The 26479-nt window shown below is 40.1% G+C and overlaps 1 protein-coding gene across 1 annotated transcript; it reads left to right on the top strand.

Moving 5' to 3' along the window:
* Positions 1-21: 21 nt before the first annotated feature.
* On the top strand, positions 22-25426 carry rlf (RLF zinc finger). The gene is made up of 9 exons (XM_061968290.2): positions 22-449; positions 2138-2292; positions 8620-8701; positions 13782-13917; positions 15918-16120; positions 18198-18334; positions 18430-18571; positions 20477-24860; positions 24939-25426. Exons 1-9 carry the CDS (start codon positions 270-272, stop codon positions 25004-25006), a joined length of 5487 nt encoding a protein of 1828 aa, XP_061824274.2. The 5' UTR covers positions 22-269; the 3' UTR covers positions 25007-25426.
* Positions 25427-26479: the final 1053 nt, after the last annotated feature.

The following is a 26479-nucleotide window of genomic DNA, read 5'->3' as shown; positions in this document are numbered from 1 at the left end:
GTTTACGTCTTTGTGACACTCCTACTTCAAAGAGCGTAGGATTTAATTGTTTTCGTCGCGAATAATGACATGCCCAGAAGAAACAACTATGCTAATCCTCCAAATGTATCTACACATTAAGTACGAGTTTGTTCACATTCAAACAAGTCGCTTAAAGTTATTTAATTTTGCCAGTTCCTTAATAGCGTCGATGTGATTTCCAAATATTCCGACAACACTTGAAGGCGGCGTCAGTCTGCACTGCATACGCGCTGTGCAGGAGAGGGAAGATGGCGGAGAGCAGTGTCGAGCCAGAGCACGAATGGGTTGAACGGGGCCTGGACACGGCCGAGGACACACTGGTTGCGATGGAAACTCTACTGGCCACACTGAAGGCATTCGAAGACGTGCTCAGGCAACGAGAAGTATCCGTGGCGTCGTCATCGGAGTACTGCGACAACTTCTGCCAGGTAACGATCTCGTGCACCATTGAAGCTACTATTAGCATAACGTTAGCTCCGCTCGGCTGCGGTTGTTTTTGCCCTCTTGAGGCGGCGGCATCATTTTTCGACGGATGGGCTTCAAATTGCAAAAGCATATTTGAGCATAAATATGTATTCGATATTTTTTCCCCCCGCCCAGCAACCGAATCGTAAATTCTAATAGTACAGTCCCTTAAAAAACGGGTGATATTCGACAGCTATATAGTTCATTATTTTCACCCGAAAGGTTATGGAATATAAGTGTTGGTTACTCACCAATAACAGCATTTTGTGCAGTATTTGGTAATGGTTGTTAATATCGATGGGCGCGGTGACGTTGGGGGTGTTTATCCAAACGGTTTAGCTAGCTAATCAACATGCTAGGAAATGCATAAGCATCCTATTATTATGAGTGGATTATGTTGAACCATAACACAAACCGTTCATTGTATTGCTAAAATTGTGATAAACCTGCTTTATGTGTGCTGCATAACTGAAGTATCATTCGTAATTAGTCTGCTTGTAATTAGTATACTAACATGGCTCTCCTTTTTTTTTTTTTTTTGGAAGTCCCCTCTTTATAAGTGAGCTGTAAATAGACTGAAGGGATTTAATCAAGGGTCTCCGTGGACAACCCAACCTGCAAAGGTGTCTGGCACTAGAGGAGGCGTCATGGGATGCTTGGTACTAATAATGAGCTCGGCGGGGGAAATGACGGTGACATACATTATAAAGTCTGTATATTTATATCAATATGCACTGATGATGTGGAAATTGTTAGCGGTGGAAGAGGGGTTAGTGCGTCTGCCTCACAATATGAAGGTCCTGGGTTCAATCCTGCGCTTGGAATCTTTCTGTGTGGAGTTTGCATGTTCTCCCCGTGACTGCGTGGGTTCCCTCCGGGTACTCCGACTTCCTCCCACCTCCAAAGACATGCACCTGGGGATAGGTTGATTGGCAACACTAAATTGGTCCTAGTGTGTGAATGTGAATGTTGTCTGTCTATCTGGGTTGGCCCTGCGATGAGCTGGCGACATGTCCAGGGTGTACACCGCCTTCCGTCCGAATGCAGCTGAGATAGGCTCCAGCACCCCCCGCGATCCCGAAAGGGACAAGCGGTAGAAAATGGATGGATGGATGTATGCATGCATTAAATGTGTCCCTACTTAGTCACGTTCACAACAATCCTTCGACCTGTCTTATTAGTCCCTCCAGGCCCAATCAGTAGCACCCCAAACCAGATGGTGTCAGGTGGGATCATTCAGGTGAAGCCCCCCCGCCCGTCCATCCCCCAAGTGGAAAGGCCTTGTTCGTCCCACCTGATCCTAATTTGAAAGACAGTAAGCTCTACTCAGTGGCCTTGTGGTTAGTGTCTGCCCTGAGATCGGTAGGTTGTGAGTTCAAACCCCGGCCGAGTCATCATACCAAAGACTATAAAAATGGGACCCATTACCTCCCTGCCTGGCACTCAGCATCAAGGGTTGGAATTGGGGGTTAAATCACCAAAAATGATTCCAAGGTGCGGACACCGCTGCTGCTCACTGCTCCCCTCACCTCCCAGGGGGTGAAAAAGGGGTTGGGTCAAATACAGAGGACAAATTTCACCACACCTAGTGTGTGTGTGTGTGACAATCATTGGTACTTTAACTTAACTCTGATCTTGTGTGTGTTTCCAGGCACTGATGCATTATGCTGGCACCAGGAACTCCATAGACCATGGACTTCCTCTTCTGGAAGTCTACTGCCTTTCGATAAACTGCTTTGCGGCGGCCCGCTCTCACCTCACGGTGGAGTCGGACAAAGTGACACTTGTTTTGAAGCGACTAGCACTGTGAGTACAAGTGTTTGAATGGGGACATGTTTACTTTCTTGCTGAGGTCGTATTTGGGCATATCATCCAGTCCCACCAGAATTGTGCGGGCTTAGTTTGTGATAGTGGCGCCCTAAAAGTGCCTGAGTTTGCGGCAGCTTTTTCAGAAAGTTGTGGCAACCTTTGTTCTGAGGCATTTTTTCTTCCAATAATATTGAATCAACTTGTGATTTAATGACTTTGTTATCAATGTTTAGGCGTTCCTTTGGGGGGGGGGGGAAAGCACGTGATTGCAACAAAAATAATAAAAAACACCATATTTATGTTTTACTCATTTTGATACTGCACAGGCGTTTTTGGAATTTTGCCTATCGTTCACCATCATTATGAGAGACAAGAACACACATCTTTTTTTTAGGATTTTAAAGATGAGTGTCTCAAAGGGCTGCACAAGCCACAACGACATCCTCAGCTCAGATCCCACATCAGGGCAAGGCAAAACTCAACCCAATGGGCTACAATGAGAAATCTTGGAGGGGACCGCAGATGTGCGGACCTAGAAGATAGCTTATCTCTTTCTGTAGTTAGCTTTTATGGCTATTTATTTATTTAATACCATAGCATGGCGATGTATTACTACGCTAGAAAAATAGTTCTTGAGTGTTCGCTCTTACAGTAACAATGCCGCGACAATTTGGTTATTATACGGGTTACGGAACGTAAATGACGTATTGTTGACGGTTTTGAATGCATTTTTAAGGGATTTAGAGGTAGAATACTCCCATTAGTCGCATTGCTAGCCACTTAGAACGAGCCGATTTTTACATGTTAGAAAGCGGGGGAAAAAACTACTTTTGTCTTCTTTTCTCTCATAATGATTGTGAAGGATTGGCAAAACTCCCCCAAATAGTGCAGTTACCCTTTAACAGGAGGGCTGGGCGATATGGCAAACAAAAAAAGACAATTATTTTTTTCATATCATTCGATCATGATAAATATCATTTTTTTTGTATTGTTTTTAACATGACAGTTTTATAGCTTCTCTGCTAAAATTTACAGACTGAGTAAACAACAAACCAAATTATATGAAATAAGAAAGCACACAGTAACAAAGTACTGAGTTTCAAGCAAACTCAGTACTTTAACACTGAACTTTAACACTGGATTAATTTGACTATTTTTTAATATTGTTTTTAACATGCCAGTTTTAAAGCATTGGTACTAAAACCTAAGAAACTAGGGTTTAGTTCAACATTTTAATAACATACTGAGTAAACAACAATGCAAATAAAATAAAATAAATAAAAAACATACTGAGTTTCATGTAAAATGAAGCACACATGGGAATGGGTCAGTTATTATTTCAACACGAGAGGCTAAACTATAGGTTTAGAGGCTGTCAAGTTATCATTAACTTGCCAATAAGGATTGGTGGTCACATCCACAACTGGCTAGCATCAGCAGAGTTGAGTGACCGCCGTATTTATAAAAAAAAAAAAAGTTTGATGCGCATCAGAGAAGCCTCCATAAACATGCAAGAGGCGGGGGTGAGCCAAAGAGGATGCCCTGTGCTTTGCCCATCAGGCACAGACAAGAGCAAACGGCCGTAACAAAGGCACATCAAAAGATACCGGTGTGGTGTTTTGTCTCAAATATATACCGCTTTCTAAAATATACCAGTATAAACTATCTAAAATATACCAGTATAAACTATAATACCGGTATACCGCCCAGCCTTAGAAGCTTAACCAACAGGAAGGAATACATGAAGATAGGAGAACAAACGTGTACAGTGCTGGAAATATCTTGCAGCGTACCTCAAATATCAATACTAGGACCATAATGGTTCAATCTTTATATAAACAACATTTGTAAAGTTACAAAGGACTTAAAGTTAGTATTATTATTTGGTTAAAAGTTCCGAAACAGAATAATTGTATTTTAAAGTAAAAGTATTGATGTCAGTATTAGTATGGCCAGTACTGCCCCCGTAACTACACAGTATTAGACTGATACCCAAACTTGTAGTATGACGCAGTACTAGTTCATGTCCCAAAAACTAATGTGATTTGATGGTTGTTTTGTCAGATCATATAGTTAACAGTAGAGGTGGGGGAAATAATATTTTTTTAGATGCGTCTCAATTCGGACATGAACGATTATAGAATGGATTAGTATACGTCGATAATCATTTTATTTATTGTAACTAAAGTCAGCGAGCCACCTCACCGAGAGATCTGACCAGCTTCTTTACTTCCGGGCATTTATGGTCCAGCTATGTACACATTTTCATTAATTTAATAAATGTGGGAATTAATTTAACTGTTTCTTATTCCAAATGATTTTTTTTTAAATTGCAATTGAAAAATAAATGTACGACTGCATCAATATACATAAATTAAAGATGTAGCAATAATACATTTTTAATCAAATCGTAACTCCTTAATAGTAATCGAATCGTGAGCTTCCCAAAGATTCCCACCTCAAGTTCATTTCATTCATTTATTTATTTATTTCAGGCAATGACATAAAAAAGTACAAAGTTGACAACACATTGTCCAGTTTTGCCTGAAAGGGAGTGGGAAGAAGATAACTTAAGTTAACAGCACTCATCATACAATTTACAGTTAATATATGTGATTGTATCGACTAATCTCACTAATGGATGATTGGTTTCGGAATTGGCAACAAAAAAACCATGATCAAAACACCACTACATGTTACTGCACGAAAAGAGCCATTTGAGGGAAAACCAGTTCATAGTCCAGTGTCGAAACACAGTGCTCTGTTTATAAACTGTGCAAAGTGGAAATTACCGGTACTTCACAGCAACACACTTAAAAAGGCATCAAGGGTGATCCTGCAGAGGGAGTAAAGCATCATTTGCTCTTCATAGCTGCAGCCCTCTTTGATACTTTATTATAATAAATCGATTTTATCGATACTGAAAAAAAAAATTTGACTTTAAAGGTGCTGTTTGCAACTCGCTCACATCTTATGTTACAAATACACATTTGTTTGACAATTGTCTATATTTTTCACAATTACAAAGTTAATGGAATGAGACATTTTTCAGCAATCACTCACCCGGTCTCGTCAACACATACGCACAGGGAGCTTGTGCACAAACACAAAAGCAGTCCCAAGGGAAGCGGCGAACAATTTGCAGTCATGTTGTTATGATAGAATATACATTCATGGACATCTAATGCTAGCTATCCAAATTGCTATTATTAGCTAACAACATCTCAAAGTTAATGCGCGTGCATGTATTACGTGCATACATAATTACGTCATTATGTACGAGGATCGTAAGAGGGCGGGATATACTGTGTAGATTATTTTGGAAAGTTGGCGCCCTCTCGGCATCTGTGTAAATGTTGCAAACATCCCCTTTAAGAATGGCAGACTTTATATAAGTTATTTAGAACTTTTAAATAAATGAAGGCGTTAAACGTTATGCGAGTCAGTCGCCAGTTTGTGACGTCATTGCCAAGCCCCTTAGAAATAAGAATGGCGGATACCGGAAGAGAAGCATGCAAATGAGAAATGAACAAGCCGCTGTTGCAGCCCAGTGTGTGGAAACACTGAGGCTTTTACAAAGACAGAGATGTTCTTAATAAGTCGCTCACTTGAAATTTTAAGTTTAAATTATTAAAATGAGCTAAAATGCTATCATAAAAATACAGGTTGCATGCTCCTCTTGGCTGCTGATGTACATGCACAGTGTGCAGTGATGGCCTTAAAAACATATTTTTTTGAAAATTCATTCTTAAAAGATAATTTTTATATTTTTTATACATTTTTGACAATTATGAATCGATTTAGAATCAGAATAAATAAAAATCACGATTTGGATGTGAATGTGATTTTTAGTTTGGTTATGCCTGGGCGATATGGCCTTAAAAAATAAAATCTGATTTATTTGATTTGTTTTGGGGTTTTTTCCCAAAAAATTCGATTTACGATTTTTTTTTTCTACTTTTTAAAGAACCCATTGAACACCAATGATGGAGATAATTCAAAACAAGTTTCTTATATTTGATCAAAAACTAGTAATTTGAAATAGCTAAGATGCATACACTGCATCTTACTCTTAGCAAAGTTCTGATTTGAATAATGTTATTCTTTTCAGACCAGATATAAATTGTGCTTTTTATGCAATAATTTCCAAAGAAGTAAATTAAGAGCTTCCTGTAGGAAGCAATACTTCTGTAATGAATACAATACTTTTAACAAAAATGTAACACATTGAGATTAATAGTGAAAACTTAAAACCTCTGACTTGAATGAAATACTTCTGTAAATAAAATGTAGTACCGGTATTATACATTGTATGGATAATGGATAACCAAGTAAAACATTGAGAAGGCTATAGTTTCAGTAAGTCAAGTGGATAAACGCAGGCTTTTTCTTTCACTCATATCTTGGCGGTAGAAAATTACTTTTAAAAAGTAATTATAGTTGTTACTTTACCAAAAAAGTAATTGAATTACTAAAGGAATTACTCTTTCATAAATGTAATTAATAACCAGGGACAATAATTAATGTGTTACTTTAAAAAAACAAATATATATATATATATATATATATATACACACACACCCGGTACATACATCTAGATTATGCAGTGAGAGACGCTTCATATTCGAGCATAGTGGGCATGTGTGCCTTTTTTAAAAGGGGGTGCCTGTTCCCAAGTGACTTTTGATATCAGTGCCCAGACAGCAGCATTAGCTCAGTAGTGATTTGCGATACCACTGATTGTCTTTCCGATCCGAAACCAAGTAAAATTTAGGCTGGTATCAGCAATACTGATCCAATACCAATACTTGGTGCAAATATACCTTATATGTCTGCTACAATCTTAAAATAAAATAGCTGGATGGATGGATATCTATATAAAAAAAACAGTAAAAATGTAAAAAGAAAAAAAAGGAAACATTGGAATGTAATGGAAAAAAAGCTGACATTTTTAAACTAATAAAAATAATATACTTAATCACCTATAACACATATCTGTTTTTAGCATTTTTTGAAAATAAAAAATATTAAAATGCACCCCCTCATTTTTACATTAGTAAAAATGTAGGAAAAAAATGGTTCTAATAATTGAAATACAGAGTGCCCAAGAATATAAAAAGCTGACAAATAATCTGTTAAATAAAATTTTAATAAAAAAACATGAATATGGCCCCCGCATACTTTGACTTTTCAGTATGCGACACTTGGTTGGATAGCCCTGAACCGAAGTATCAAAAGTATCGATATTTTGATTTGATGATTGATATTAGATCATAAAGATCTGTTATCGGCAGTTTCAAAATGTTAGTTTCTTCGCAAGGTTTACGTGCACCTCCTGAAAATCCTAGGTTTGCATCGCTGGCGACGCCAAACTCAGAGCTTTGATTGGTCAGTTTTTGCCAAAGAGGGTCCCTGAACACAGGCGAGCAGACTTTGTGGTTTGAATGTACAAATTACTTTAAAAAAACAAAAAAAACGGAGTAAACATTTGCATGAAAACTGATATTGTGTACTTAATATCTCGGTGCGCTCTAAAAAGTAATTACTGAATGTGTAGTTTTTCAACCCTTTTGTGTTGCGTCCAGAAGTCACAAAGTACGGCATTGTTTTTAACTTTTATTGCCAATCTTGTGCTAATAGGTTTAATTCCTACACATTCTTTCTCTCAGTCATTCATCTTTCAGGCACGGTATATTTACAAACGTTGATAAACTTTGAACATGACCATACACATTAACACCAATATGTTGTTTACTTACAATAGTTATTTAATAGTTTTATTTACATTTACATGATAGCTACCTCGTGCCCCGAACAGCCAAATAGCGTTACAAATAATAACAATACTAATAGTGTCCTAGGCCACGACTCGTTCAGAAGTTGCAGTCCCATCTTCACAAAGGTATTTTCCTCTGGTTTATAAGTAAAATGTCCATTAAGAGAAAACTGATTATTCTAAATGATTAGTTCCAGTGTAGACAAAGATGTTGATGTTGTGGTTGTCGTCTATCGTCACTTTTCACAAGAAGAAAACCGTATCTAGTCAACGACCCAGAGTAGGAAGGGATATACTGTACTCAAATCAAAACAAGTCCAAAGTCCAATCAAACTCGATTTATAAAAAATTGAAAACTGTACTCCAGTTTTCTATGACACCATAAAGGCAAAGTAAACCACTGCTGGATCCTCATTAAAACACTGATATATTGGCAGCTGTATTGAAAAAAAAAAGTGAATATTTGGAAGGCCCTGTTGTTGTTGATCAAGCATGTTACGAGTCCTCATTATGATGTTTTACCTAATGTCGTCTTGTTTTTCACGCAGGAGCTGCTTTGAGCTATTTCTATCAGTTCCAGATAATGAAATCCCGTGTGAAGCCTGGATGCAGTTCCACCAGTCGGTTCAGGTAAGAAGATGCAACTTTATACCTAGGAGTTAGCCTATTATTTGAAGATTCTAGGGCAGGGGTGTCCAAATTTTTCCTACAAAGGGCCACATACAGAAAAAGGAAAAGATGCTTGGGACCATACTATTCAGTTTTCATAATTTTATAAAATTTTCTATTAAAAACACTAAAACTACTTCCCTCAAAAATGTGGACTGGGGCTAGAATTTGGAAGAACTTTGTAAATTAAACAGGTATTTTCAAAATAAATTACCGTATTTTCCGCACTATAAGGCGCACCTAAAAACCACAATTTTTCTCAAAAGCTGACAGTGCGCCTAATAACCCGGTGCGCTTTATTACGATTCATTTTCATAAAGTTTCGGTCTCGCAACTTCGGTAAACAGCCGCCATCTTTTTTCCCGGTAGAACAGGAAGCGCTTCTTCTTCTACGCAAGCAACCGCCAAGGAAAGCACCCGCCCCCATAGAACAGGAAGCGCTTCACCCGCCCCCATAGAACAGGAAGCGCTTCACCCGCCCCCGGAAGAAGAAGAAAAAACGCGCGGATATCACCGTACGTTTCATTTCCTGTTTACATCTGTAAAGACCACAAAATGGCTCCTACTAAACGATCCGGTTCATAAAAAGACGCAATCTCTCCATCCGCACACGGATTACTACCGTATTTCACAGCAACTGAACCGCACTGTGGAACGGGAGCACGTACGGTGAATATTCGCTCCACAGGGAATGAGAAGTCATCCTTCACTGTGGTTCTAGCTTGCCATGCTAACTTCCACTCATGGTGATATTCAAAAGGAAGACCTTGCCAAAAGAGACCTTTCCAGCCGGCGTCATCATAAAAGCTAACTCGAAGGGATGGATGGATGAAGAAAAGATGAGCGAGTGGTTAAGGGAAGTTTACGCGAAGAGGCCGGGTGGCTTTTTTCACACAGCTCCGAAGGCGAACACACCTTCACTAAGACGGGCAGACAGCCTCGGACGACATACGCCAACATTTGCCAGTGGATCGTAAATGCTTGGGCAGATATTTCGGTCACAACTGTGGTCCGAGCTTTCCGGAAGGCAGGATTCACAGAACAACAGCGACACTGACTCCCGATGACTTCTACGAGACGGAACCGGCCATTTTGGATCCCACGCTTGCGCAACTTTTCAATTCGGACACCGAAGACGAAGAATTCGAAGGATTTACGAATGAAGAATAACTTCAGAAAGTGAGCGCTATGTTTATTTTGTGTGTTGTGACATTAACGTTCGAGCAACATTATGTTACTATTGCTCTACACCATTTTGAATTTTACTATGTTTGTGATTGCACATTTGCGTACATTTTGGGACAGAGTTGTTAGAACGCTGGTTTTCAATATATTATTAAAGTTTGACTGAACTATCTGACTGTTTTTTTGACATTCACTTTAGCGCAGCGTTTTTTTAACATTCACTTTAGCGCAGCGTAGGCGCGGCTTTTAGTCCGGGGCGGCTTATTGGTGGACAAAATTATGAAATATGTAATTCATAGAAGGTGCGGCTAATAATCCGGTGCGCCTTATAGTGCGGAAAATACGATACATTTTTAAAATAGATGTCATATTTTTCCAAAATATAATGCACTGATGGAATGACCTTTTAGATTTTTGAATAAAGTTCCTTTTGGCCTGTGAATGACCAGGTTGTGATGCAGTAATGTGTGTAAAAGTATCAATGAGTGTAGAAACATTTTAGGAAAATGTACTGTCATGTGTGCTCTGGTCTGAAATTTACCGTATTTTCCGCACTATAAGGCGCACCTAAAAACCACAATTTTTCTCAAAAGCTGACAGTGCGCCTAATAACCCGGTGCGCTTTATTACGATTCATTTTCATAAAGTTTCGGTCTCGCAACTTCGGTAAACAGCCGCCATCTTTTTTCCCGGTAGAACAGGAAGCGCTTCTTCTTCTACGCAAGCAACCGCCAAGGAAAGCACCCGCCCCCATAGAACAGGAAGCGCTTCACCCGCCCCCATAGAACAGGAAGCGCTTCACCCGCCCCCGGAAGAAGAAGAAAAAACGCGCGGATATCACCGTACGTTTCATTTCCTGTTTACATCTGTAAAGACCACAAAATGGCTCCTACTAAACGATCCGGGTCATAAAAAGACGCAATCTCTCCATCCGCACACGGATTACTACCGTATTTCACAGCAACTGAACCGCACTGTGGAACGGGAGCACGTACGGTGAATATTCGCTCCACAGGGAATGAGAAGTCATCCTTCACTGTGGTTCTAGCTTGCCATGCTAACTTCCACTCATGGTGATATTCAAAAGGAAGACCTTGCCAAAAGAGACCTTTCCAGCCGGCGTCATCATAAAAGCTAACTCGAAGGGATGGATGGATGAAGAAAAGATGAGCGAGTGGTTAAGGGAAGTTTACGCGAAGAGGCCGGGTGGCTTTTTTCACACAGCTCCGAAGGCGAACACACCTTCACTAAGACGGGCAGACAGCCTCGGACGACATACGCCAACATCTGCCAGTGGATCGTAAATGCTTGGGCAGATATTTCGGTCACAACTGTGGTCCGAGCTTTCCGGAAGGCAGGATTCACAGAACAACAGCGACACTGACTCCCGATGACTTCTACGAGACGGAACCGGCCATTTTGGATCCCACGCTAGCGCAACTTTTCAATTCGGACACCGAAGACGAAGAATTCGAAGGATTTACGAATGAAGAATAACTTCAGAAGGTGAGCGCTATGTTTATTTTGTGTGTTGTGACATTAACGTTCGAGCAACATTATGTTACTATTGCTCTACACCATTTTGAATTTTACTATGTTTGTGATTGCACATTTGCGTACATTTTGGGACAGAGTTGTTAGAACGCTGGTTTTCAATATATTATTAAAGTTTGACTGAACTATCTGACTGTTTTTTTGACATTCACTTTAGCGCAGCGTTTTTTTGACATTCACTTTAGCGCAGCGTAGGCGCGGCTTTTAGTCCGGGGCGGCTTATTGGTGGACAAAATTATGAAATATGTAATTCATAGAAGGTGCGGCTAATAATCCGGTGCGCCTTATAGTGCGGAAAATACGGTAATCCACATACCGTATTTTCCGCACTATAAGGCGCACCGGATTATTAGCCGCACCTTCTATGAATTACATATTTCATAATTTTGTCCACCAATAAGCCGCCCCGGACTAAAAGCCGCGCCTACGCTGCGCTAAAGTGAATGTCAAAAAAACGCTGCGCTAAAGTGAATGTCAAAAAAACAGTCAGATAGTTCAGTCAAACTTTAATAATATATTGAAAACCAGCGTTCTAACAACTCTGTCCCAAAATGTACGCAAATGTGCAATCACAAACATAGTAAAATTCAAAATGGTGTAGAGCAATAGTAACATAATGTTGCTCGAACGTTAATGTCACAACACACAAAATAAACATAGCGCTCACCTTCTGAAGTTATTCTTCATTCGTAAATCCTTCGAATTCTTCGTCTTCGGTGTCCGAATTGAAAAGTTGCGCTAGCGTGGGATCCAAAATGGCCGGTTCCGTCTCGTAGAAGTCATCGGGAGTCAGTGTCGCTGTTGTTCTGTGAATCCTGCCTTCCGGAAAGCTCGGACCACAGTTGTGACCGAAATATCTGCCCAAGCATTTACGATCCACTGGCAGATGTTGGCGTATGTCGTCCGAGGCTGTCTGCCCGTCTTAGTGAAGGTGTGTTCGCCTTCGGAGCTGTGTGAAAAAAGCCACCCGGCCTCTTCGCGTAAACTTCCCTTAACCACTCGCTCATCTTTTCTTCATCCATCCATCCCTTCGAGTTAGCTTTTATGATGACGCCGGCTGGAAAGGTCTCTTTTGGCAAGGTCTTCCTTTTGAATATCACCATGAGTGGAAGTTAGCATGGCAAGCTAGAACCACAGTGAAGGATGACTTCTCATTCCCTGTGGAGCGAATATTCACCGTACGTGCTCCCGTTCCACAGTGCGGTTCAGTTGCTGTGAAATACGGTAGTAATCCGTGTGCGGATGGAGAGATTGCGTCTTTTTATGACCCGGATCGTTTAGTAGGAGCCATTTTGTGGTCTTTACAGATGTAAACAGGAAATGAAACGTACGGTGATATCCGCGCGTTTTTTCTTCTTCTTCCGGGGGCGGGTGAAGCGCTTCCTGTTCTATGGGGGCGGGTGAAGCGCTTCCTGTTCTATGGGGGCGGGTGCTTTCCTTGGCGGTTGCTTGCGTAGAAGAAGAAGCGCTTCCTGTTCTACCGGGAAAAAAGATGGCGGCTGTTTACCGAAGTTGCGAGACCGAAACTTTATGAAAATGAATCGTAATAAAGCGCACCGGGTTATTAGGCGCACTGTCAGCTTTTGAGAAAAATTGTGGTTTTTAGGTGCGCCTTATAGTGCGGAAAATACGGTATATTAGTTAAGCCAAATATAAGGCTGAATTATGCTTCCTATATGCTTATACAAGGCAGGAATAAAAATAATCCCATCATCAGCAAACATTTGGAAGTTCTCATTTTAAGACCCCTGCTGGATGTTTAACGCCACCAACACTGTCTTTTCTTGTACAAGTAAAAGGTTTGTCGCAAAGTTGAAGTGAGGCAGTTTAGACCATGGTTGCCCAAACTCTGTGCCTTCAAGGGCCAAAGGGAAAATGTACCATACAACGATTTTGAGCATACAGCATTACACTGCAGTAAACACAATAACTTTTATTAGGTTTAAGGTGTTTAATATCAAGGAGGCTGTTATTTATATTTATATTTACACCACTAAAGATAATACTTGGACTTTTTTATAATAACATTTGGTGTCACGATTATTATACTCTACACATACACAATCTACATCATTTAGATTAACTTAAAACAGTAGAACTTCAAACGACGTGCAATAAAAAATAATGTACCCTTCAGAAAAAGCAAAAAATAAAAGGATAACTCGTCAGTATATATTTGAGGTGTGGTTTCAAATGTGTATGGCACACACGGTCAAATTGATTGACACCTTGAGTGATCTCAAACTTCACTCAATGTAAATTGTGGGTTAAAAAGTAATCTCTCCAATTTGTTTCCTTTCAGATTGCGCATGATATGTTAATAAAGTACGGGAGCACGGACCTCCAGGCTTTGCTCCAGATCACGGGGGAGGGGGGTGCGTGGAGCAATGCCGTCCTCTCCGCCCTCCTTAACGGCCAACCTACTATCCAACAAGAAGGTACATTTTTCTCACCAAAGCATTGATCAAAACTAGTTCGGTCAGGCGATTTAATTGAATCATGATTTGTAATTAATTAATCTAATGAATCTTCTTTTTTATAGATGTTGAGAAAAGCTCTCAACTTTTTATGATATTTTAATAAATCTTGTATGTATTTTTTATTATTTTTGAACAGAGTTGAAATGATGCTACCAATACTGGTTTAAGGGAACAGATTAATTAGTAGCACAAGCGATTCAAGCATTTTCCTCCCTGCAAGTGTGCTCCGATTTATATATACAATGTACGCATACATCATCTTACATGCCATATATCGCTATACTGAAGTGCAGATGATTTAGAATAATATAAAGTCAGATTATTGTGGGTCAAAACACACCCTGAAGTAAAGTAATTTTTCCCGAGCTTGTCTAATAAATGGGATGCGTGTTACTCCAAAAAGGAAAAAAAAAACTTTTGTCTTCTGTATGCTAAGAACAAGACAACATTCAAACATCCACTTTCTACCGCTTGTCCCTTTCGGGGTCGCGAGGGTGGCTGGAGCATATCTCAGCTGCATTCGGGTGGAAGATGGGGTACACCCTGGACAAGTCGCCACCTCATCGCTGGGCCAACACAGATAGACAACATTCATACTCACAATCACTCTAGGGCCAATTTAATGTTGCCAATCAACCTATTCCAATACAAATATTAAGCACACTTTTGATATGTTGAGGACTGCAGCGATTCATCGACTTAGTCGACGTCATGTACTGTGCGTTGTTTAATATCACGGCGAAACTCGAGAAAGAGGCTAAAAATGCTGCACATCGTGTAAGAGAGCAGCAGACGGCAAGAAAACGTGCAAACGCTAAGCTAGCGTTTGTCACGTCTGTTGAAGTGAAGAATAATAGCTTAGTTCACTTCAACAGACATGTAGATTCAACAGTGTTACAGCAGAAAATAAAATAAATGAACAGGTATATTAGTAAAAGTCTCAAGAGAGGATTTTAATACAGCAAGATCTGTATGTATGTGTGCTCCGCTGCTGTGTCTGTCAAGTGCCAGTGCCAGCAGTCACGGAGAAGGGTGGAACGATCCCTAAGTCGATGCTATTGATACCAAGGGTAGTACAGTATATGAGTGATACTAGTAATTAGATCGATATTGTTTTTTCACAAAATCCGTTTTTGTTCATGTTTAATAAAAATTGTAAATAAGTCCCTAGAGATAGGAGGACTTTGACTTCATATTGGTTAAACAATTGTATGGAATAAAAGAGAATAATGAAGAAGTTAAAATATTTACTTGATACTTTTACAATGCCTTCAGTGTTTTTCTGCTGATTAGAATTTTAATTAAAAAGCAAAGTCTTTCATTGACCTTAAATATTTTGTAATAAAATGTATTGGTGTCAGTCCCACTACTAGTTTACTTTCAAAAGTAAGGTGATGTTATGGTCATTTAAAGAAAATAATTTAGCCAATATCTCTCACCATAAATACATAATACAATTAGTTAATACATGTGATGGTATCAGCTAATCTCACTTTTTTTGTATCCCCTAACCAAACCACATGCATTTAAAAGTTTCTCCATACAAGAAAAATGTTGGTGTATGTTTGGAGAAATTAATTTTGAAAAACCTTGTTGCATCAATTTATGTAAAGAAATGAACTGTACAGGTTAATCGATTAATCGAAAAAAGAATTGGTAGTCGCTATCATCACCAGCCAAGTTTTGTGACAGAGTGAGACCTCTTTTTCGCTTTTTGTGCCGCATGGCAGTACTGTTGTTGCTCTCAATCAGGCACAAGAAGAGAGGCAACTCGCCATACAAAGACATTAATGTTTGAGATTGAAAATGAGAATAATGCTAAATGTGACTGTAATAAATTAATGGTAATATAGTGCAATCATTTGACACATCTAATCAAAACTACACCAAGTAACATTTTAGCATTATTGTTTTCCCATCTGTTGTAGTTTGCTCATTTTTATTTATTTTTTCTTTAGTCGACGCCTACATCAGCTTGGAGGGCGACGGCTTCATGGAGATGCGAGTGAAGCACCTGGAGAAGATGGGCGAAGTGGCCAAGGCGTTGGTGCTAGCCAAAGCGTGCACTGAATGCAGCACCGTCTCCAACCATGCTACCTTTCGTCAAACATACGTCGCTCTGCTTTGCCAACTGCTCCCCAATGAAGAAGCCATAATGGAGGTACTTGAAGATAGAGTATTTGGTGTTTTTTTCCCCTAAACAAAACAGAAAGCATACTTACTATTCACAGACCCTACGTCGTCTCCACAAATAAAATTGAAAAATAAGGTTTGTACAGTGCCTTGCAAAAGTATTCGCACCACCTTTGTGGTGTTTTGCTGCCTCACAACCTGAAATTTCCTCCACCGTGTTTCACTGAGGGGAAGGTTTTCTTGTTTTCAGCATAATTACAATTACTTTTGAAGGTGATTGGTCACATCTTACATTTTGATGGCTTTTATAGCACATCAACATTGCGGGTGAAAGCATGTAAAGTGTGAGAATATTTTCTCCTATTTTTGCTAAAAATATGAATAATTTACTCATTTTGCAAAACACATGATTTTAAGACACTATATCTGTGATTAAAAGTGGAGAAATGTCGGACATCTGGAGGATGTGATCTCAACTCGGTAAGACTCTTAGCTTGTACCTTGCCAGTTATCTAACAAGTGTGAGATGAAATTGTGTGAAAAACAGATTTAACTATCATTTTAGCCAAAGTCCGCCAGCTAAATTTTGTCTAAATCAGTTCAATTACTTTTTAAAGCAGCATTAAATCTTGGTATAGTCCCGTTTAGATGAAGTTTGCCTTATAATCCTCATAAAGAAAAGTGGGGTGGAACCAAGCGTCTTTTCGCGTCGTTCAAGCCATACCAGGTCTTAATTGGTTGTCAACTTGGCAGAATATGTCCTCATCCTTCTACTATCCAGGTGAAAGGCATGATTTATGATCTACAATAAACTTCCACAAGCAAGGAAGCAGCTTACCTCTTGATGTCAGTATAGGCGCACAAGCTTGTGATCACGGCGCCGCTATAAATAGTTTGTCTGCGTTGGCACTTATGATAACAATATCACTAATACTTTGTTAATATTCAAGTCACAAAATGTAAATGGAGTATTGTTGGCGCTTTTTGAATGGTTATTGATTGGGTTTTATGGGTGGAATAAAGGACCTCCCATTGGCTCCGTTGTAAACTGACTTTTATTTACAAGTTGGAATGCTTTTTTTTTTAAATACATCCGGCGTCATGTCTTTAATTATGATTGTGAACGATCAGCAAAATTCCAAAAAAAAGTGCATTTCCTTATCAAGCTGAAATAAATGTAGCTGTGGAAGATTAACAATATGGTTGCTTGAATCAAATTAAGAATGTATCAGACTGCCTACACCCTCTTATAAAAATTGCTTAATGAATAGCGGGAATCTAGCATGAAACACTTCACACAAATCACCCGCATTTTGGAACAAAGATAAAATCATAAAAGAAATGTGAAAAAAAAATAAATCTATGTGTATACGTTTGACCTGTGCATCTCATTACACAAAACTGGTGCATTCAAGGACCCTCAATTAAAGTTAGAAACAGAGGTGTTGCTAGTTTTTAAAGAAGGGATAGCTTGATCCCCAGAAAATGCATAATAATAAATATAGTAATGTTTTCTTACATTCATATTATCCACCAATAATCCTATGTGAATCAGATAATCTAAATTTTACACTCTGAATTAAAGGAAAATTTGACAGATTTATAATCCTAATAATGGATAATTACGGGTTGTATGATTATTTAACTTCATAGTCCAGTGATTCTCAAGCTGTTACGTGTGTTCCATGTAGTGGTACACCAAAGAATAACTTAAATATTCAAACGCAGTGTTACTGTTTAAACTGTGTGTTATGTTATAATAGCAAAAAATATCAAATATACTTGTTAAATAAAACCGCTGGGTTTTTTTTATGAATACTTAGGCCTACTGCGCTACTGAGTTTTAATGTTGATCAATATGGTGGTACTTGTAGAGCTGTTTTCTGAAGGGGTACTCGGTCGAAAATGTTTGAGAACCACTGTCATAGTCAATTGAAGTATTAGTTACATAAAGGGTACATACTGGGAACTTGACATGCATGTGAAGCATTTGGCTGAGTACTCCTATATTTAATTTTTATGTCATTGTAAAATGGACCGTGTCTTTGCAATTGTATGGCAGTTGTGTTAATGTTGAAACATGGCACATTTCATCTTTCTAAAAGATATCCCGGCTGAACTGCAAGGACGTCGTTGAGATTACAACAAATTTGGAGACCGAGGGAGAGGAGAACACTGCTTTTATCTTGTGCACGACCTTCCTGACACAGCAGCTACAGCAGCCCAGCCTCGACCACTCCTGGTGAGTCAGTACGGCCTTTATGCTCGGACCAAAAAATGCGCGTGATGACTTCCGATGAGCCCTAATTGAAATGTGTTTATTGATTCCATCCAAAGGGAGCTGACTCTTCTCTGGAGTAAACTGCAGAGAAAGATTGACTCTTCGCTTGTGTCTCTTCTTGAACGATGCCTTCAACTTGGCGGCGTTGCCAAAACTGTGCAACATTTGCTTTTCCTTGTTCGTGTTATTCAGACAGAGGTAAGATATGTGCTGAAGATGATAGATATCCTCCCAAGTTTTAGAAGTGTTAGACAATTGCAGTGATGTTTTTGTTAAAAATCAGTTTCCAGTAGGGATGCAACCATTCGTTGACTAGGTTTTCAAAAGTTGTTAATCAAATTTGTCGCCGACAAATTAATTTACTGATTGTAGTCGATATCGTCATCACAGCGAGAATGAACTAAACTTGTCAAAGACAAAAATAATTTGCTAAATTTGCAAAGTGAATCTTGTTTTTCATGGCAGTACATCTGTGATACAGGAGCATTTAACGCAGAGGCATGTTGGACATCTTTCTGGATGCGATCTCCGACTTTCCTCGGTAATATAGTTGGCTTATTAGCTAGCTAGCTACACAGAGATGAAGTTGTGTAAAAAATAGCTTTAACTATCATTTTAGCCGAAGTCCACCAGTGTAACTTTGTCCATAAAGCTGTGAGCTTCTGTCTGAAAACATAACCGTTACAAAATATATTTTATTTTTAAGGAAGCTTTGGTGTTCGTTTTGTTGTTATTGTTACTATAATAACTGGCCTTTGTTTACATTAAACAATTGTTTTTTGTTTTTTTATCAGCACTTTTCCTGTCTTTGCTTTTAAACAGACAAACAGTTGTTTTTAACAACCTAATAAGCAGCAGAGTTATAGTGTAAATATGTATTTTAAGAATGAAGTAGTCCTTTTTATTGCTAGTTAATCTACTCAGTGGCCTAGTGGTTGGAGTGTCCGCCCTGAGATCCCGGCCGAGTCATACCAAAGACTATAAAAATGGGACCCATTACCTCCCTGCTTGGCACTCAGCATCAAGGGTTGGAATTGGGGGTTAAATCACCAAAAATTATTCCCGAGCGTGACCACCGCTGCTGCCCACTGCTCCCCTCATCTCCCAGGGGGTGATCAAGGGTGATTGGTCAAATGCAGAGAATAATTTCGCCACACCTCGTGTGTGTGTGTAACAATCTTTGGTACTTTAACTTTTAGTTAGCACAGGCCTTAAACAAATCTTCAGGCTGTATTTAAAACCTGATGGCTAAATTAGAGCCACTGAATACACTTCATGATCCGATTAGTCGATTAATTTTTTAAGATAGTCAAAGACTAGACGACAATCAAAGTAGTTGCTTGTTGCAGCCCTTGTAACTAGATAGCAAAATAATCCTTGTCGTCGGCAGATCCGACAATTGCTCTTTCAACTCAGTGCAGCTGCTTGACGCATACGTCATGACATGTACACAGTATCATGCCATGCTAGTTTACACTGTCAACAATTAGCCAGTAACCACAAATGTAATGTCAACAATTTAAAGATTTAATTGAGCCCACATTTCCACTGCTCAATGCTGTGTTTATTTGTGTCGACTGTATTTTAACATGGATGGAACATTTAGGAGATGTGCTGCAATAAAATAAAAATAAACAAAATGCAGTGGCGGTGTTGAAAAATAATTTAAAAGGCTGTCGCCATTATGGTATGCTCAAGACGGCATTTGTGGAAAAGTTTAATTTTGTTTGTTAATGTCGGATACATAACCACTGCGTTTTAATAAAATATATATTTTTTGATTTTCCCCAGGGACCGACTCAAATCATGGTCAAAGGGAACTACTTTGAAAACCGATCAATATCGCTGCAATTGGTCAACGATTTACGGATTATCAGTTGATTAGTCTCGTCCATAAAACTGCATAGCTGATTTTACTTGATGTTTGTCTTGCTCAAATATTGTCCTGTCAGTCTAACTGCAACTTTCGTGGTATTTCGGCTGAACATCCTAAAGTTAAAATGAATGTTTTGTAGAGTGCAATGAGTTGAGTGAGAAATTTCAAGTCAATGTGACCTAAAGGGTTTACTAACCATCTGGTGCATTTGCTTGTATTTGTTTCAGGCAAAGGAAATTGGGGCCGCTGCCTCAGTCGAGCTTAGTGTCAAAGCCCTCCGACTTCCAAAGCAAGATGACACTGAAACAAGAATTAGCATCTGTAAAGTGATGTCTGGCCTCCTGCTCAACGATCTTGAAGTGTTGCGTGCCTGCCAACTCACAGAGTTCCTTCTCGGCCCTAGCCAGCAGGTCTTGAGCTGCCTCCAGGAGCTGTACATGCGCCCGGATCAGAAGTACGACCAGGAGAACGGTGTAATTCCCAACTCAGTGCGCTGTGAACTGCTTCTTGCACTAAAGGCACACTGGCCCTTTGACCCTGAGTTCTGGGACTGGAAAACCATAAAGTATCATTGTATCTCCCTTCTTGGATTGAAGACCGAGTCCGAAGATGAGGGCGAGTCATTGTACAATCGAGAACATGAGAAACTGTTAGATAATATTGGGCACAAAAACATTTTAAATGGAGGTGTTAAAAAAGAATTTTCTTACATAGTTTCAGATGGAGATGGCAATAGGAGAATCAAACTCTGTTGTCGAATTTGTAACCGGTCATTCACTGACACTCGGATTATACACCACTCTAAAAGACACGCAATGGATGACAAACACCCCTGCCCCGTTTGCTTGCAGCAGTACAGTAGCAGAAAGGAGCTCATTCCACACATGAAAAATCATGTTCAAAAACAGACGGTCCTTCCCAAGAACAACACAATAAAGAAGGACTTGCTGCAACTGCAGACTGATGACGACATGGAACCGGGTGAGATCACCATCGATCCATCTTTGGTTTTGTGTTACAAATCCATGCACGATTCCAACATGTTGCAGCACGTTGTGCAAGAGGCCCAAACTGTCAATGACACACTCGTGGATGACGACGAGGTCGTCACGTTTGATTACATCACTCAGCACTACACTCTGCAGAATCGAGACGAGTACCTCTGTCCCGGAACCGGGTGCACTAAGGTTTTTAAACATTCCAAGTACTTATACGTTCACCTAAAGTCCGACCACAAAAGCGACGAAAATGTGACATATTATTATCAGATGAGAGAGAAGCGGGTGAAGTGTGTCTTCTGTCGACGCCATTTTGTCTCGGCGTACCATCAACGCAATCATCGGAAGATTCACTTTGGTTCGCACCCTTATATGTGTGCGGTGGTGGATTGTGCAGCCCGATTTGCATCTGCCAATGAACTTTTGATGCACAAACCGATCCACGGCTATCAGATCAACTTCCAGTGTCAGCTCACAGGCTGCTACTTAGCTTACTCTGACCTGGGGCAACTTTATCACCACGAGGCGCAGCATTTCAGGGATGCTGCCTTCACATGCCCCAGCATCAAATGTAAAAAATTCTACTTTTCCAAAAGGGAATTCATTGAGCATTTATCCACACATGGCATTACATTTTCCGAGCAGGACTTTGAGGCTCAGAGGAAAGCAAAACAGATCGTTTTTGAGGCTGATTTAGAAAAAGCAGCTTCCGGTGTTAAGCCAGTTGATACAAAAGGGAGCGTTAATGGACATACTTTAAAAACGTCTTTGGGTAGTTGCGCTACTTCTTATCTATCATCTGACAATACAGAGCCCAAAGCGGTAGTCACTCTGGTAGCAATGTGTTTTGATGGAAGCAAGTTCACCTGCGGATTTGAAAAGTGTGGTATGACTTTCTCCCGAGCTCGAGATGTCCAAAGGCATCTCAAACACGCCCACCCGGATCATCTTAAACTGGAGAACAAGGAGCACAAACATGAGAAGGATCAAGACTCAAAGTCCAAAAAGATCAAGATCGAAAAGGAGTCGGACATTGAGGAAGATGAATACCAACTCTCAGCTACGTGCTCACCTATGGAAGATGGCAAAGGATGGACTGCTGCCCCAAAATACAGAACAAGCCTGGCTAAAGATGATCTTTTTGAAGACATTCTCATCAGGCTCTATAGGCTGGATCTTAACTCGCTATCCACGCCAAGTCTACCACATTCGTCCATCTATGAAGCAGATGCATCCCTTCACCGGTCTGTTGTAGAAAACCAACCAGTGGTTTTGCTTTCTAAAGCAGCCAAAGAAAATGCAACCAGCTTAGCGGAAAATAACGCGCTTCGCAAAGTGGAAAGTGTCGTCGTGGAAACGCTTGCCAACACTAAGCCCTACGTGTGCGAGATCGGGAAGTGCGGTTTCAGGACTGGGCTGAGTTACAGCTTGCAGCGCCACTGTGTTTCCGTACATGGCCGCACGTTGGAACAGGCCAAAAAGATGAGTTGTTTAATGAGCACAACCTTTAAGCCCTTTAAGTGTCAGCTGTGCTCCAGAGGTCACAGAGAACTACGACACTTAAAATCCCATTATATTCACGTACATAATATTAGTGCCAGTTTAGTGGACAAACAAAGGTGTGAATATGCACCATCAACAACCCCACAGAGCTGCAAGCTAAAGATAGAAGTCCCGAATTTGGAACATGAGCAAAACTTCTGTAGTCCCTCTTCATCCTTGGCTGTTAATGGCACTGAAGAAGAAAAGGGAGAAAGCGAGGATTTCGCTACACCCCAGCTCAGAACAAGGCGCTTGGTAGCCAAAAGTAATCTGGATAACATACTAGATAAATTAGGCAAACCCTTTCAATGTGTGGCGAAAAACTGTGAGGCAGCTTTCTCCACGCAGGAATGCCTCGTGGATCACTTGCAGTTTGTGCACCATTACAAACGTTCTCAGCTCTTGTTGGAGCAAGAATTCGAAACGCAACAGCACGATCCCGTAGTCAAAAAGGAGAACACTAAGAAAAGCAGGCCTTACCCAAACTCGGACGAACCTAAACCTCAGTTCAAATGTCAATTTGGCAACTGCAAGGCCTCATACCACCTCAAAAGCAGCCTGGCACGGCACATTCGCATGTCGCACTCTCAGATGGCGGGAATGATTAAATGCAAGTATGAGGGTTGCACAAAAGTATTCAGCTGCAACGATTCGCTAAAAAAACATACTTTTTATCGACACTTCCAGTACTACGACTCGCTGGTTGTAAGGCTCCAGAGCACTCACAAGAAGTCTGTTACGGGATGCCAAAAGAAGCTTATTGTCCCACCTACAAAACCTGTCAAAGAGGAACCAGTTGCACACCCAGCACTTGCAACAACAAAAAAACAACCTAAATCCAAGAAAGTGTGCAAGAAGGTTACTACGGACAAGACAAAATCTAGAACTAAAAGGGGCGCTTTGAGAGGTCTTGTTTTCAAATCTCCTGAAGAAGCACTACAGATGTGCCAAGACCGCTGTTTGCCTGTGGGGTACCCGTGCATGATTCAAAACTGTGACTCTGTCGTCATGCACGGGAGAAGCATGTTCCGTCACTACGAAGCCATTCACCAAATATGCCGTAAAGATGCCCAAAAAAATAATTTACTTGCCAACGTAGAGAATCTGGAGGAACTGATTCAAAGGAAGTCAGCCAGGCAGACGGTTGGAGAAGCGAAGAACCATAAAAAGGTTTTCAACACGGAGCCAGAGCTGGAGAAGTCAGAGGGACCGCCTGCACCTGGTAAACTGCACTCTAAGGCCAAGGATGAGAATGTGACTAATCCTGATCCTCTGGGATTCCCTGAGGAGGTGGAGGAGCCACCACCTCTTGAGAGAAGTAGTGTCCTTGTGGGTGCGGATGACGTATTGTACGGAGAACCGAGCACTGGCAGTCCCGCTGGGGACTCAGTCCTTGCAGAACCGAGCACTCCCAAACCAGTAGAGAAGTTAACCTTGGACAAAACCAAACTCCTCCTTCGTCCCCTTACTATAGATCTCTCACCTCCTTGCTCGGTAGTCTTTACCACCGAGGACAGCCTCCAAGCGACTTCAAGCAACAAAGAGGCTGGTAAAATTGTGGCCGACCCTCCGTTGACGGCGCCTGTCCGGCAACCTCTTAAACGCAAAAATGAGATCCCTGCACAACCATCAAGCGTAAAAGACTCCCAGCCGCTCCTCTCCCCTCCTCACTCTTTTGACATCGCCACATACAAGCCTATTGGCTTTGAGGTGTCATTCCTGCAGTTCATCCAAGAGACTGCCCCGAAAGACATAAAGCCGAAGACCGTCAAACTGCGAGATTCGTTCAAACACTGTTCCGTCAAAGAGAACAACCAGCTGGGAATCAAGCTTACTCGCAGCAGGCGTAGCCATTCCTTGCACAAGTCCCAGGGCACCACTGGGGACTACACATCAGTCAGAAACTTAAAGTCCATTCTGGATAAATCCCTGGCTGGGTGCGGGGATCTGGCCATTAAGCAGCTCCAGTACCTTAGACCTGTAGTGGTCCTGGGAAAGCCTGTTAGCACTGCCACCCTGCCTCACCTCTTCCCATCTGACACCAACGGCAAACTGCTTCTGGGAAGCAAAGGTTAACTGTTCACTTTGTTTTTTATTTAAATTAAGTTAAAGTCTTCCTGTCTTAATTGACACCATTTTTGTTCTTTAGGTTGCCAAATGGAAGACTTTTGCAAAATTAGCAGCAAAGGAAAATTTAAGCTCCAAGAATGCATATGAGTTAAGATGATTTTTTTTAATAAGACTTCTCCTTATAAAACATATTGGTTAGTGTATATATAGTAGTACGTCAACATATGTACAGATTTGCAAATTTTTTAGAAAATGGCCTGTGTGACAACATGGACAAAAAACCCTGAAAAATCTCTGGATTAAAGATTGTTTTGGTACTTTCTCACCCAAGTTTAGATTACATCTGTGTGCCATTGCAGTGGACAGCGCTACTGTAGATGTATATCTGTGTGTAACTTTCTAATAAATGTAAAAAAAGATTCAGTGATTGTTTTTTTAATGTGTGTTTACTTTAGTATTTTAGTAAATAAACTAATGGACACGCTGATATGAAAGCTGTCAGTGGGTCTGTAGTGTGTAATTCTACTTGTTTATGAGTCCTTTAATTGTTTCACTAATTTGTCCATAATTATGAAAAATGTCACAAAAAAAGGCATTATTTTAAAACAACAACCTGAAATATACATTTTAAGAGAGATTTTTAAAGGCCAACATGTTTATATAATTTCATAGCTTTATTTGGGGAAAAAAACAAAAAACGTTTCATTAAACTGTATTTTCTGCATTGTCCATATTAAACTTTTATTTTTATTTTTATTTTTTTATACATATACACACAATTATGCAACCGCAACACACACTTAAGACTAGTGTTGCAGAACAATTGAGTTTGTGTAGCTCAGGGGTGTCAAACTCATTTTAGATCGGGGGCCACATGGAGAAAAATCTACTCCCAAGTGGGCCGGACTGGTAAAATCACGGCACGATAACCTAAAAATAAAGACAACTTCAGATTGTTTTCTTTGTTTAAAAATAGAACAAGCACATTCTGAAAATGTGCAAGTCATAATTTTTACACTTAACATTTGTCCAGGGTGTACCCCGCCTTCCGCCCAAAGGCAGCTGAGGTAGGCGCCAGCACCCCCCGCTACTCCAATAGGGACAAGCGGTAGAAAATGGATGGATGTAACCTTTATTTGTCGTTATTTATACTTTCTGAATAAATTATGTGATAATGTTCATCAGTCAACTCATTGGTGTTCATTTTCAATCTATCAAGATAAAAAAAATGGTATCAGAATCAAATTACTGTATGTTATTTATGTAGATTGCTCATTTTTCAGGTGCATCATGTGGTTAATTTTTTATTTTTTTTACATATGTAGCATCATCTACAATGATACAAATAATTGCAATTGTGGCATCTAGTGGACACATTTAGAAGAGCAGTTTCTTTCATTCAAAACATTTCGGCTCATTTTTATACTTCGCAAACTCATCATGCGGTCCTTATCCGGCCCGCGGGCCTTAGGTTTGATAGCCCTGGGGAATCTGTTCCACTTGAGTAAAATAGGATCTAATTTTTGAAAGACACTGCCTGGGGTATTAAAAGCAAAAATATATTAAAGTGCTTTGTAGTGTAGTTTTACACCTCTATGCTATGAACACATTAATTTTAGC

Source organism: Nerophis lumbriciformis, linkage group LG08, assembly GCF_033978685.3.
Source record: "Nerophis lumbriciformis linkage group LG08, RoL_Nlum_v2.1, whole genome shotgun sequence".
NCBI classification, from domain to species: Eukaryota; Metazoa; Chordata; class Actinopteri; order Syngnathiformes; family Syngnathidae; genus Nerophis; species Nerophis lumbriciformis.
The sequence above is the reverse complement of the archived record's forward strand: the minus strand, read 5'-3'. Positions and strand labels throughout refer to the sequence as shown.

Excerpts from the sequence above, each read along its gene's own strand:
- rlf (XM_061968290.2), top strand. The coding sequence starts at position 270 with ATGGCGGAGAGCAGTGTCGAGCCAGAGCACGAATGGGTTGAACGGGGC. Across the intron at positions 450-2,137 it reads ACTGCGACAACTTCTGCCAG|GCACTGATGCATTATGCTGG; the intron begins GTAACGATCTCG and ends GTGTGTTTCCAG. Across the intron at positions 13,918-15,917 it reads ACCTACTATCCAACAAGAAG|TCGACGCCTACATCAGCTTG; the intron begins GTACATTTTTCT and ends TTTTTTCTTTAG.